The sequence below is a fragment of the Rhodnius prolixus genome, unplaced genomic scaffold (genome assembly GCF_049639745.1).
Source record: "Rhodnius prolixus isolate KJV_2025 unplaced genomic scaffold, Rpr scaffold_8, whole genome shotgun sequence".
Classification (NCBI taxonomy): Eukaryota; Metazoa; Arthropoda; class Insecta; order Hemiptera; family Reduviidae; genus Rhodnius; species Rhodnius prolixus.
The window spans coordinates 29,736,497-29,751,928 of NW_027411593.1; the positions used below are offsets into that span (position 1 = coordinate 29,736,497).

At 31.8% G+C, this 15,432-nt stretch overlaps 1 protein-coding gene across 13 annotated transcripts in view; it reads left to right on the forward strand.

Annotated features, from left to right (window-relative positions):
• Nucleotides 1-15,432, forward strand: part of gro (TLE family member transcriptional corepressor groucho) — a 165,256-nt gene that overhangs the window by 45,954 nt on the left and 103,870 nt on the right. Inside the window, exon 1 of one of the 13 annotated variants that reach the window (XM_074122244.1) lies at nucleotides 6,488-6,523. The exons of the other annotated variants lie outside the window; for them this stretch is intronic. Coding sequence (XP_073978345.1) covers nucleotides 6,503-6,523 — 21 coding nt within the window. The 5' untranslated portion in view covers nucleotides 6,488-6,502. Of the gene's footprint in view, nucleotides 1-6,487; nucleotides 6,524-15,432 lie in introns of those variants that run through there. 13 annotated transcript variants of the gene reach the window in all.

Here is a 15,432-nt window from a genome sequence, read left to right on the forward strand (position 1 = left end):
CTTTTAACGTTTCTGAATTGTTTACATCAATTTAAGTTATTGTTAGTTTATTGTGAGTGAAGAGAGGTGATTAATTTCGATGGGCGTAAATGATGATTTTTTGATGAAAATGATGAATGTTTAATTTTTATTAAATAACTTGACCCATATCATGCAACGTTTTTTGTTTTATTTTTAAAGGCAATAACAAAACTTATTTTTCTTTTAGCACGAAAGTCGTTCTACGCGTATGGCGTTTGCATTTCATATTGGTAGGTAAATTTGTTTAGTAACACAGTTTATTATATTTCTTCCATTTACTTATTTCCCATGGTAACCGTCACTTTTTATCGCCATCTCACCATCTAGCCCCACTAGAAGGTGTATAAAGTATTCTCGTAGCTGCTCTTGGAACCCATTCTTTAATTTTTTTAAAACTTTAATACATAGAATCAATAAATTAATAGTTATTAAGTTTTCCTTTGCAATTGTGTAGCTTTTAGTATCTTGTTAGCTCCTTTTTATCGCTGCTATTAACCATTTTTCATTATTGAATTGGCTGGGATAAACTGGATTAGATAAAAGATATCGTTTAAATGTATAATTTAAGTAATAAGTCCGTTGTGGATCCAAAATGTTTTCTAAACCTTCTGATGTTTTTAATAGTTGTATAGTTTGTTAATGTAACTAGTAGTATAGTAGACCTCTACGTGTCTTCTACAGTAGCATAATTTTTGGGAATCCCTCTTGTTCCAAATTTAACGAATATAAAGCAGTTGTCGGAAAAATTTTCCTTTTTGGTAGTACTTCTGTAAATTATTCTATCATGCTCATCGCTGAGAGTACCAAAAAATCAGTTTGTTTTTGTGTGAAAATATTCAAATGTTAAGTGATTAGGCCATCATATATTTTTATATGGATTTTGTTTACTGTGATTAAAGAGATAGGCTGGTTTGGTTTAATGAAAGAGGTTCCCTGTTCGAGTGTATAATTAGTAGGAAAATATTAATAATGTAGCATGAACTTGCTCTCAATGCCCAAGATACCTAATTTGGTACTTGATGTTAGGCATTATAATCAAATAAAAATAGGCGTTCACGTTATATTTTAGAAAATATCTATGTTTTTAAATTTTTAAGTCAAGTATGAGCTAAAAATAAGTTTATTTGAAACAAATTAATTAAAAACTTTATATCAAACTTTTATTTTTTGTAAGAAGTATTTTTCCATGATCCATCCATGAAATCACCAAAGAATATGACAACTCACTAATTACTGCTTGATTAAATCAAACAAAACGATTAAAGAAGAAGAAGAAAAAAAAAGGATGCCTTATAATTTTAGATTTTTACCCTGCTAGTGTTGGAAGTATTAGTTGGAGTAGGGCGCGCCATGAATAATATCTCGGGACAGTCACGCTCGGTTTGACGAAATAAATGAACCATGTAATAAAGATGATAATTGTGTCCAATTGAAAGAAATTAAAAAATATTGCAGTTTAAAAGATAAATTATAAATAAAAGATAGTCTTCATATTTTTATTTTTTCTTAAGAATTTTTGTAACGCCTTTTTTTTTTGCTATAAGAATATTAATGTTCAAGAAAACAGTTTCATATTAATCATATTATGAGTCTCATCTCATAATTGAGATAGCATAGCATTAATTCTACGTTTTTTTTTTAAAGATTTGTTAAATGTTGAATTGTCACGATTTAATAAATAGTTAATTTAATCTTTAATTTAATAACAAGGAAGTGGAATTATATAAAGTGCCAAATCTATTGTTCCTTTAAAAATCCAATGAAGGGAAACTTTGGTTAAGTGTGAGTGCTGTTCATGTGTTACCATGTATAAGTGTGTATTATGATGAGGTAGAGTGAGTTACACAAATCGAAATAGTTACCCATAATAACTTCTACCCCTTAAGGTCCTGTTTATATAGTTAATTGTTGTGTGTCAAGATGATGGCTTTTTGTGTTTCTGAATTGAGATAAGAGTAAGGATGCCAAGAACTCAATATACTGGCTTGATCTAGAGGAATTGGACAGGGCAGATATTCTAGATTCAACATATAAGTTCGTGCATATTTGTATGTCCGAAAAAAGTAAACCGTTATGACGAGAATGTCGAGTGAGTATTTTTTATTGAAATAATTATATTTATAAATTGTGGTTAATAATTTTTCATTTCATTCTTAATTTAAATATTATTTTTCTTTTTATTCTTTCTATTTCTCTGATATTTTACTATTTGATTTAAGTTAGAACTTGTCAATTATATAACTGCTGCATTCTGTATGGTTTCTAAGAGAGGTTACTTTTAGAGTAAAATTAAATTGTGTTCTTTTACTTTAGAAGATTGTTAACATTTTGAAATTACTTGAGACTATTTTAAAAAAATTAATTTGTGATTGATATTGCTTAAAAACAATTCCTATAATCGTTATTTTATTTTTTAACGCTTACGCTTGGGTTAATCGCCATCCAATAACAGAGAACATTGAATTCAGTGCGGCCTACCGATATGTCGTCCAACGTTGACATGCAATTACTGCTTTCTGTAATTATCGTTTTCTCTCTCTTATTTCATACGCCTCCATTAAAACATACCAAACTTCATGCACAACAAACTCCTAGATTACTATTTCTGCTTTTGTTGTGCTAACCCTCTGAATTTGCTGAATTGATGTACTGGGATGATGTATCAGTTCCCCTTTAATTTCCTCTCTATTCCGTTTACAACACTCCAACCCCTTCTCGCCCATTTTTTTCATGTATTTTGGTCTGTGGTCCTGGAATATATCGATGTCTCTGATAATGGCATCGCCAGTAGTCAGATATAAATTTTGTTTTTGACTCTAGAGGCACTTCATTTGCAAGAGCAGTGGTTACTTGTATTCAAGGGATTCTTTATAGGAATTGAATGAAACTCAACTGTTAGAAAAGAGACAAAAATGTAAGTTTATATCTTGTATTAGAATTTTGAGCGAAGTATACTATGTGTCTTTCAAATAAAAAGATAGTGAACTATTTTAATGGAATGAGCGTTTCAAGGGTCGGATGGAGAGGGGTGGGACGTTGAATAGTGTTGATCTTGATTGTAAAGTTCTATTTGCGTCGACTTGTTTTTACGCCTTTACGAGTATAGCTTTGATTCACCGCTTACTGATTCAATAATAAAAATAAATAAAATAAATTAGCAATCTTACACTGAGCAGCCTAAATACGAAATAGGATGAAAAAATAATTGCCATTTCAGTCTTAATAGATTTATTCTGCCGAGCTTTCGACCTAGGGACTAGGTCATCTTCTGGGCTAGTTTACAAAGTAATATTTTTTTACATTACAGGGTTGGTGTGTCTTCTGTCTTGTCTGTTCATGGACTCTGTAATGTAAAAAAATATTACTTTGTAAACTAGCCCTGAAGATGACCTAGTCCCTAGGTCGAAAGCTCGGCAGAATAAATCTATTAAGACTGAAATGGCAATTATTTTTTCATCCTATTTAAACTATGAATCAGTCACCAAAAAGAATGAACAATTATAATAAAGGCAATAATAAGGGAAGGGATTAATTAGTTCAGTGTTTAGTGTAAAAGAAGCTTCCAGGTTCGAATCTAGCTGCTGGCTCTTAGATTTTCTCCTCCAAGGAGCTTCTTAGCCCAATAGTATTGTCTGTATCGACAGAACACTGCCTGGAGTAAAAAAAAAAAAAAAGTTCGGCCGATAAATGACTACAGATACAATCTTAAATTTAAATAAAAAATAATTATTATTATAATAGTAATTTACTGAAAACTATATCTTACGAGAGAGCATTAAAAGGTAAAATAATTCTCTTAGTCGTGGATTCCAATCCCAACTCACATAATTGCCCCCCAAGTTAGCATAATGACGTGATTATACGTAAACAATTGAACCTTAAATAATAAACTAAATTAAACAGTTTTAAATTTCTTCTGCGTTTACATAACAACCTTCTATTTATAAAAGTTACGTAAACATTTAAATAAATTACAAATAAAACGTTAGAATGTAATGGGTTAATAATAAAACAGATTTGTTTATTAAAAAAAATATATTTTTCCACACAGTATTAATATATTTGTAAAGAATTTCCCATCAGACTTTAGTTAATTACGTCTTTTCGAGATATAACAGAGTTTTCTATATTCTAGTATTGCAGGGCACGCACTAACGAAGGGTATCACAATATCTAAATATCCATTGTATTACGACTCATTACTCTCCTTAACTTCTAGCTTATCCAATGGGCTCCTTAATTGCACAATAGTGCCAATCAAACGCAGTGACACAATGGAAAACCCCTGGGTCTAATTCATTTTTATATATATATAACTTAAGCTTGAGAATCTAGAATTGTTGCTTATTACTGACGGACTTAGAAAGGATGGCTACTAACTAGTAATCTACTCGTATTTGACCCTCATTATTTTTTTCAACGTTGGATAGGGAGAACTGTTATATCATCAGAAACAAAGTTATAAGTTATCAAGATTGTTAGTTGTAACTATGTTTATGTCATTTTTCCTTGATAATTTGATAGCTTTGCAACCGATTTAGTGTATTACCAATTGCTAAATATTTAGTTAACCTTCTAAACTCCTATCAGAACAATATTTTCGGTTATGCAAACTAAAAAAGGCAACTAAATATCTATACAAAATTTCAACATTAAAGAATACAAACTTTAGATTATTACGAATTAAATTAACAGCCTTGATCTGTAAAGAAGTGTCAGTAGAATTTAGGTTTATTGGCGTATGAAGGTTCTGCTGTTTTGTTTTTTAAAAAATCAACATATCTGAGAAAATGTTTAGAAAAAATAGATATTTTTTTAAATGACAAGTATCAAATTTAACTAAAATCGTAGGAGCTACGTTTTTCACAAAACCTGCGAAATTGCTCTGATTTTCCTTCAGTTCAATTTAGTTCTGTCAGCTCTATATGTACGAGTACATCGATATAATCACATAGCTGACAGAACCTCATCCTGCTCTGTCGAGTCATTTCAGATTTAGAGAGGCCAGTAAGGGTGACACTCCTTTTTTGTGTGTAAATACAATATCATGAAATATTTAAAAAAAAAAATTGTATTATCAATTTTTAAGAAAATCGTGAATAATGAAATTGTATCAGTAAAAGTGCACATCCCGTCAAGGGATTTCAGCTAGAAACTTAATATTTCAAACGAGTATCAAAAAAGAAGTGCTTCCTTTGTTTGCGAATTTCAACTTCCGAAAAATCCTTTTCCACAAAGGGGAACATACGAAATGCGTTTAGCGCGTCTTATTCTCGTAATTTAGGTTGTTTTAAAACATGTATTTCTAGTCAAATTTCAAAATGTTCAGATTTTTTTTTGTTTATCCTATACCAAAAGCAATATCTTTCACTATCCGAATGATTCTTAGCGCTCAGTAAATTACTAAGTGTGTTTTTTGGGGGGGGTATTCTGCACTGGAACCTTTATTAAATTTATAATACTTTCGCCAGTGCCAGGTGAGATCCTGCAACATCACCAGGTTATGAAACATCTCACATAGGCATTCTAGAGCTGAAAGAGGATGAAACGTGAAAGCTAGCACATCCTAACTCTTGGGAGCTACCTCTGTCATTCATTGCCCACCCAAAATATTCTGAAGAAAGTTCATCCAAGAGAATTCTGGTAGGTTAAATTCCCAAAACACTTCCAGGTACATCCGGAAAGCGTTAGGCCTCTCCACCCGCGCTATACTCTCAAGATTCTCTAGATAATCTTAAGGATGGCTCCCTTGAGTGGGTATAATCTCCCTAGTATCCCAAGCACCCCTCATTGTAAAAAGTCTCCAGGTACCCTTAAAGTGACCCTAAATTAAAAAAAATCGGTGTGTTCCAGAGAAGTTATACACCCTCCAACTCAGGTAACCTTCCAGATTTCCCATGAAAATACTAGGGAGGGATTAATAAGCAGCGAACTTGTTGAATTTGAGGACAGAAATCACAATATTCATTCAAATTTAATTTAATTTTCTGTAGTGCAAAATCATTGACATGAAAACAGAATTAAGCAATAAAATGAACATATCCGCTTTAAAATGAGGTATAATAAACTAGTTTGCAGCATAAGGTGAAACAACCTTCTTAATCATGATTTCATTATGAATCATTGATTACGTTGTAACATTAAACCTTCAACCTTGTAAATCTGAAATAATTATATTGATTGATTTTTTTTCACCTTATTTTTATCTCCCTTTATTGATAAATACAAATTAAATATGAAATAAACTAGCAAAACTGTAATAACCCTAGTTTAATGACAAGGTTTTATTGATTTTTCGATCTGTTTTAACTATCGCTTAGAAGTAATTTTATTTAATAGTAACAAAACTATCAGTGTATGTCGAATAGAGGAAGAACAGAGGTCGATGATTTGTTGTCACATATATTTGTATATTACAGGAGTCGTTTATTTGCTATTTAGGAATTCGTTTAATTTAGGAAAGAAAAGTAATTAATCTAAGATGCAGCGTTTTTATAGAAAGGTATGTGTGCTACCTTTAAATGTCTTTTATGTCCCTACTTATTTAGTTTGATGACCTCCAGTAGTTTACTTACGTTTTTTTTTGCTTTTTGATAACTGCATAAAGTTCGCATCTTATCTTGTGTGGTATTTTCTTTGGAAAACATTTTGTTAGAAAAGCCTCCTCATAATCATCATTTTATGGAATAGTTAATATTTAAAATAATAACTAGTTTTATTTTTAATGTTCTTCGGAGTTCACATTGAAAATTGTTACGAGAAATATTCTGCATTTTAAGAAAAAAAAAATTTTCTTAAACAACTAAATTCACTTTTATATTCGTTAACTGCTAAATACACGTAGATTAGTGTTGTTACAGATCAATTGCGGCTTGTTCATAAAAAAAAATGCAGTCATTAGGCTCTTATCATTCTCTTTCTTAAAAATCCTTTCAACTTTATTTTTAAAATAAGCTACCTTTGTACTCAATAGAAAATTCACAAATATTGTGGGTACTTCAAAACCGTGCCCAGTCTAAGTTAAAATCAGCACCAAGTGGAAATTAACAAATAAAACTTTTTTTAATCAGTTATTTAAGAATAATCTAATAAATATCTTTATCAGCTTGTTAAACGAAATTATCAAATACAAACAAAATAATACCCAATCCAAGTGAACTTCCTTTTCAACCAGGAAAGAAGTAATGTGGAATTTTATATTAATTCAATTAGCGAAATCAATCGTAGTTTTACAAGATGGCCTGACCTTTAGGACTCATTAATTCTTTTAGCATTGTACATTCACTGCAACTTCGTTAAAAGGAACAGTTCAAAATTAGAATAAAGCAATATTTGCTGTTTGCACTAGAGACATCCAAAAAAGATCCAGGCGTTTTAGACAACAATAGTCTTAAGCCAATCTGCGTTCACACTACATCGGGCATTTTATTCCTAGCCCCTTGTCACCCATTTCAAGTCTACATTTCGTCCATGTAGGCTACTACCGTACATCATGAATAAATTCATTCTTCGTCAATCAATCAAATTCATTCTGAATCAAATTTGCTAATCATAAGCTCAGTCTTCTGTAACAGTGGCGACTCATGCTTATGTTGCACAGTTTTTACAACCTTCATTAACAAATTTAATGGAAAATTTGGTTATATTTTGTCTAAAGATTATTCCGAACACTGAGTACAACAGTGGTATTAATGTAACATACCATAATTTATTCAAATATTCATTTATTTATTCAATACTTATTTAGTAAACCTTGTAAACTAAACTCGCAGAGACAATCTGAATGTTGAATTAAACGGCGGGTTAAGAGTAGCGCCGCAGCTGCTGTATAGTGCTATTGGTTGCAATGGTAACCAAAACGAAAAGTGAGAGAGAACAAAAGTAATACTTTTAGAAACTTTTATTTAATATATACGTATATTTATTTTTTAATGCAAGTTGTTACATTATGTACTTTAATATGTATCATATTTATACCGGTAACCATTAATTATTAATAAATAATAATAATAATAATATATTATTATTGCGTTAAAGTATGCTGGTGTCAATTGTTGTTCTCTCTATGAACATTTATGAGTAGGCGTTAAGAATAAAAGGTTAAAAACTCTTGTTCTGTAAAATAAGAATTTACTTGTAATTAATTCATATTTTTAAAGCTAATGATAAAATGTGAATGAAGTTGTTATTAAAATCCACCCCTCTTTTTAAATAGCATACATGTTAAATATAAATGTTACCAAATTTGATGCAGATATTCTGTAAGGGTATTTATTCTAAGGGGAGTTTTATAATCTTCTTGACATAGTTTATTTTGTAGGCGAGTGATAAGAAGTAAATATTAGCAACTCATTAAGATAAAATCCTAATACATTTTCTGAGCCATTTGCGCCCTTTATTTTACAACATGCAGCAAATCCCTCAAAATGGGCTTTTAATGCCGTTCCTTTATGCTGGAAAACGGTTCGCGGTTATGTAAACCAGTTTAGGTCTCAAGGTTTTATTTTTTTTTTCAGGAATTCCTCAATACTGGGGATTTTTCAAACAAATATTTCTTTTAAATTTAGCGTCCAACTGGATCTAGACCGGATATCGTCTTCTTTCAGTTCGCAACCGTGGATGCTTTCTCGGACGCCATCTATCCACTTTTCCTAGGTCTATCCATTCTTCTTCCTTTTGCTTCCTAGACCAGTATCTCCTTAGCCATGCTTCCATTTTCCATTCTTTTCATATGGCCATACCATCCAAATTTCTTTACTTTCCACCTTTGGTAGAACATTTTTTGAAACGTTCATTTTCTTTCTTATTTCTTCATTTCCTACTTCTTCAAATCTTGATATTCGTGCTGCCCTTCTCCAGTAATCCATCTCATTGGTAAAGCTTTATTCAAGGTCCAAGTCTCAGCGGCTTATAGTACTTAGTACACTTCTCATCAAGCTACTATACTATGAAATATCGTATCGGGGCTCGTATACCGATTGCTCTTAAATTTCTTTAGAAAAACATAATTATTTCTCGAAGCATCCTTGGCAGAATGGCAATGTTTGTTTTACTGAATTTAGTACCATACAAAAAACCCAGAAATTCGGAAAAATCTAGTATCTCTGCAGCCATTTTGTGTCAAAACTAAATCTAATGATTATGTAGTAAAACAAAATCTCTAGCCCACTTCCTTCACGCCGAAATAATTATAAATATGTATTAAAATTTAAATCCCATTAATGAACTTGTCCTCCTGAAACTGCTTTCACCCTGTTTTTCTATTTTAAAGCTGCGTCCTAACTCCTAACAGATTTTTGGCATCCCCCTGTACACCATTAGTCCATCACAGATTAGGCCTCCTTCTTGGGTCGGTAAATAATTAATTGAGAAGTGTAGTTGCCATCCTATTTGTATTTTACGGACTTAATACTCGTATATTGAAATTAAGGCAAATAATTGGTAAAAGATTAAATTATTTCACATTCTTTTTGTCTTCATACTATTATCATTACTGATATTACTCTATTTGTAAAAACTTATGTTTAAACAAATGATTTTTTTTTTTTTGGCGCATCAACAGCTGAGGTTATTAGCGCCCGGAGCTTTTTTCAGTGCACTGCCGGCCTCCGGACAGTGTTCTCTCGTTACAAACAACACTGTCCATCACCGGACAGGAAGAGAAAATCTAAGGGTCAGCTGCTGGATTCGAACCCGGGACCTCCGCGTGGGAGTCCAGTATGCTAATGAATTATTATTATTATTATTATTATTATTACAATAAATTCAAATGAATCCTAGAAATTTTTATTTCATTACTTAATGTTTACAATTCTGAAGGAAAAGTTAATCAAATATTCTAAATTGGATAACCTAGATTTACATTCAGCGGTTGCCTCTTTGTCTAGAATTTCTCTTCAGAAAACGGTGGCAGAGAAAAATTAATATTGAACAATTATGGGAAGTGTTTAACTTCCCACGCTCGTACAATAAATAACTTGTTTATTTACATTTATTTAGTAAAGTTTTATACAAAATATTTTGATTAGTTATGTCAAACATGAAGATTCAGATTTTTAGTTCTTGAAATTTGCTCTTTTTGATTTTGCTGTAGGTTATTTTAGTTAGTTTGATATAATCACTTACTTGAATGGGGGATATTATCTCTTTTGTATGTAACTGTTTTGTTCTGCACTCATGTATGCGCAATTAAAAATTACACTTATTATTTTTATTCTTATTGTAACCAATAACTTACATTATTAGAACATAGCTATAGATTGAAGTCTCTCCGGGGCGCCCATTGTCTCCAAAAGGTTATTCTAGCAGTTGTGCTTGACGAAAGATTTGAATTTAGATAGAATTAAAATCTACTTGACATCTTTGATGGTAAGAGGCGTGAGCTGTAAAACTTTAAATATATAAATTTCTTCGCTGAGGTAGATAGAATTGGACTTTGATGGCATTACTAGATGGTAGAACGTTCTAGCTGTGAATGTACATGTGGAGGCACTGCCTGGGTTGCTCCCAGGACATTTGTCATGACCCACAGTTGGGCATTAATTCCGCCCAACACCTACACCTCCATAGTGCCTATACACTTCTCCCGAAGTCCCTCTCCTCTTGGTAGAGGCTGGCCTTTTTCTATCTCTCGTCCCCTCTTTTCTCACCAGCCAACCCCACCCACCCCCGCCAAATAGATTTATGATTTAGTGCTCGCGTTGGTGAAAAATACTCGCGATAAATATGGGACAAAACGGGACGGTTATATCGCCTCTCTCTACCTCCTCTCAAACGTCTTTTATTTATTTTTATTTTTTACCCTGGATATGTTTCATTTTGATGGATTTCCCCCCTACTGTTCCTTCTATCGACTCGTTATACCGCTTTTTTCCTAATGGTATTTTTGTTTCATATCCAAAATTTTGATATATGTGAAACCGATTTTGTTTTTTTAAAGAAGAAAGTGAAGAAAAATTACAGGCTAATGTAATTACAATGAAGAAATTAACAAATCCTAGAATTTACTAAAAGCCCCAAAAAATACTATTTTTTTCACTTGTTCAATATGCAACTATTCCTGTACCATGGATTGATTCTGTATATGCAATATATGATGAAAAAATTGACGGATAGTTTATTTACTTCTTTCAGATTGAAGACTCCTATTTATTAAAAATACCTGATTAAAAAAGGATCTACTTGAATTAAAAATTAATTAGTTTCTTATTGCTAATTATAAACAAAACGTTTCCACTAGACTTTTCTCTCATTTCTTGTATTTTTTAAAAAGGTAAATAGTTATAACCTTCAAGGAAACGGTGTGATTGCGTGAAATTCTTTATTTGTACGCCCTGAAAGCTCTAGACATAATTCCAGCTATACTTCTCCCTCTACTTCCCTCTAAGCACCTCACTTTTTTCTTTTTTTTAATATTATCTTTCTTTCTTTACGTTTCAACCATTCGCTTCTTCATTCTATTGTTGTGTATTTCATTGTGTAGCTGGTTGTTATTTATGTTTTTAAGGATATTTATTACAATAATGTCTTGAGATGATAGGCGTAATTCTTAGCTAATCCAGTCGCTTTGGTTCGATTTTAAAGTTTTTATTTTGTTTGATTTTTTTTTTTTTTTTTTTATTATAACCCAAATGTACTGTCGCAAAAGAAAAAGTTGTACATTAGAATAACGACACCTCTTCTCATTTTTCGGAAAACAAAATATTAAATTCTCTTTCTACACTCTCTCTCTTTTAACATATATAGTAAAAATATAGTGTATAATAATAATAATAATATTATTATTATATAACTGTTTTATATAGATTACAAAGTAAAGTCAAAGTAATCGCCTATTTTTTTCAGGCGGGGCTTAATACCTATTATATTTATGACGAATTATTTAATATCTAGATATTTTAAGTGTCTTACAGTTTTAGGCAGTTTGTGTAATGTGAATAATACTGCATCTTTTACAAAATTTCTAATGTGAAATTGTTAAAAACAAAGATTATAAAGAACTATTCTTATCTATTTGTTAAACAATTTTACAATATTAACTAGCCAGAGAATGCAAAAAAAAAATCACGAAAAATTTAACATTTTAATATAATACATCTCATTACAAATGAATGTAAATTTAACAACATAATATTATACTGATTACGTAATACAGTGGAGTCTCGGTTATCCGTCACCCTTTTATCCGTCTATTCCAATTAACCGTCACTCTCCTCATTATTTAAAAATTAAAAAAAAAAAAAACGGGCTCTAATTTAAGATTAGTGACGGTCACAACCCAGTTCAACGCAGAGTGTGAATATTTTCTTTTGAGATTTTTTCCTTTATCTTTTTAGGTACATACTCGTGTCCATCATTCGACAGTTTGTGGGTTTTTTTCCTAAAAAGATCAACCAAAAACAAAACCGCCCACCAAAACCGATTAGATGTCGCAGACGTTGTATTCATTAATTTTAATACACAATAGAATGAATTGAATAATGAAAGATAGCTGACCTTTAAGGCTTAAGCGTATTAACTGGTATACAATATGTATACCAGTTAATACAAAGTTTTATACACGTTAAAGAAAAGAATCTGGAAATTTTCCTGTTTTTTTTTCATTACCCGTCTATTCGACTATCCGTCACGTGTCCGGTCCCGGTCATGACGGATAACCGAGACTCCACTGTATTTAATAAGTAAATAATGTTTACAAGTCTAGCTGGTGGCAGTTAGTTTTCCTCTTTATAAACGCTTCTTACAGCTTACTGTCCGGTGATGGATAGTGTTGTCTGTAACGAGAGAATACTGTCCGAAGGCCGGTAGTGCACTGAAGAAATCTATGGGCGCCAATGACAGCTGTTGATGCGCCTTAAATTAAAAACAAAAAAATGAAATACAAGTCAAAACTACCAACTAATAAATAAAACAATCTAAGTAGTCTCCCGTTGCTTAATTTATTTATCTACCCTAGACCAACTAACTCTGTACTGAACACTTCAGAGACCGAACTGAAGAGTCAAAGAGCCGTACACACTGCTGAAAGTGTTAGCAGCTTGTAGAAAAAAAAAACTCCTACCTTAAAGTTTAACCCAGAATTTTAACTCAAGTCTAACCACATAGAAGTGGACTGGTGCTCCAAATTTAATTTTCTTATACAATATATTTTTGGGGAAAAGAGGGCAGAGGGCAGATTGAATTCTTAAAGCCAACTGGTTGCAACTCTATAAATAAATATTTTTTAATGTGAATAATAATTTAGTTGTCACTCAACTTGACAACCTAGTCATGTTGTATCTTGTGACCCTAATTTAATGTGTCCTCTATATTTTGGCATAAGTCCAACTAATAATAGTTTCATTTAAAAGTATGTTAACTTGATATTTAATATGTACTTCAACACTGATGGTGTTCTGTCGGTATATGACTAAGATGGTTAAGCTCCTGTTTTTAAACGTTTTGTCGTTACTTTTTTTAAAATAATTTTAAATGTTGTGTAGAAAAAGAAAGATTATACTTCAAATACACTCACAAACACATCTTTATCTCAAACATACATGGACCCATCGTTTACTTTAATAAGCAACTACTGCTTTTCTTATTGCAATTCAAGAGTTATACTTTTTTGATATAAAATAATTACATTTTTTATTCAATATTTGTTTCCTTTGTTATTGTATAGGTTAGGTTCATTGAACGTAATAGGCAAGCTTCATGTAAACTTGTTTTTCCAATTAACTTCATTAAAAATAAACTTGGCGCTTGAAAACAACAGAACACAGAGCAGCCTTTCATTTCCGGTCGCCTGATATCAATCTTGGAATTTTCTAAAATTACGATAATTTATTCCATAACTAATATTAATATTAATTGCACAAAATAAACCTGTTTCTGTTTTTATTTTCTGTATTGGTTGATTGGGACAAGAATCAAAAGCATGGAATTGTTTTTGAGCTGGATTTATATTCACTAGAGCCTGCTATCTACCTCGAGACAGTCATGATGGGTGCCTTTCGGGAGAGAGGTCAATGGGTCTAATCTGGTCAAGGGTCACCACCGCAATTACGGTCGTTTCGGTTTTGACTGAAAGACTTTTAGGCACATGCAAAAAAAAAAATCCATACTGGAAACTTTGCTGGTCAAAAATAGGCGCGCGCCTCCAAGATGTAGCCGTAACCGGCCGCGGGTTTCGATGCTTCCAGACCAGTGCCGACCTTTTCTGGCCTTATACCAGTTTCAGATCCTCTTTTGGTTCATCCAGTACAACATAATCTCTCATTTAAAGGACCAAAAAATGAATTAAATGTAAAAAAAAATCTACATCTATACTTATGAAAAGTTTTACAAAGTTTAAAGAACATTATTTCTAAAGAAAATGGAAAATCTATTATCAGTATATTTAGTAATCAGTAAATCACAACTTTGACACAAACTATTTTTTTGGGCTCCTACAAGGTAATAACTAAATGGTTCAAATTGTTCAAATTTAATATCCGGATAGACCCCAGGGGTCGGGCAACCCATTTTAAGTAGAGAGCCATTTCTCCTTAAATAATTTTAATAAATCTTACCAAGAGTTGCAAGGATGATAGAGTAAAGAAACTCTGTAGATCATTTGTATTCACATTATTTTAAAATATTCAATAACATTTAAACGTTTTATATATTTATTTCTACATATTGCAAAGTAAATAAACAAATAAATGATAACTAAACCTGTGTTTGAATGAAAATGGCGGCAGTCCTATATATTACGTACTGTATTTTAATATAATTCTATTCAATTTCAAACCAAATCTCATTGAAAATTCTTTTTGAAAAAATATCTTTACTTTAATAAATGAAATTTTCACCTGTTTCAATAAAATTGAAATATACAATTTATTTTGGACAGGCTGAAGAGTCACAAAATTTGGATAAAAGAGCCGCGGGTTGCCGATCCCTGGGATAGTATTTGTAAAATCCTCTTTTTCTGTGTGTCTGAGAACCTAAAAAGTGAAATTTTGGGAATAACTAACTAAATTTTAAATATTTCTTAATACTGGCAATAAGAGAAAGTGATTATAAGCTAGTTATTTATAGAATATTTAGAGCATTTTCATCCTCTTTTTACTGTATGATTGGAAGAAGTTGAAGTAGAAAATTGATCAGTGAAATTCGGAGGTAGAACTGATTAGTAGATATAACGGCAGCACTAGGTGGGTGCGGTTGGAAAGGATTTTGTGGGTGTTGGATATTCCCCGGCAGCACACTTTGTCTCTATAGCTAAGGGGAAGATTGAGGTTACAGAGGAAGTTAATAATCTCCTGATAGAAGCACCACCCTCTACAATACCCTAACTGAAGCCTTGCCTTGGCATTATCTGGAGCACCACCGCTCTAACTGCTCTTCTAATCAATGAGTCTTTCTCGTTGCACACCTTTCCCTCTA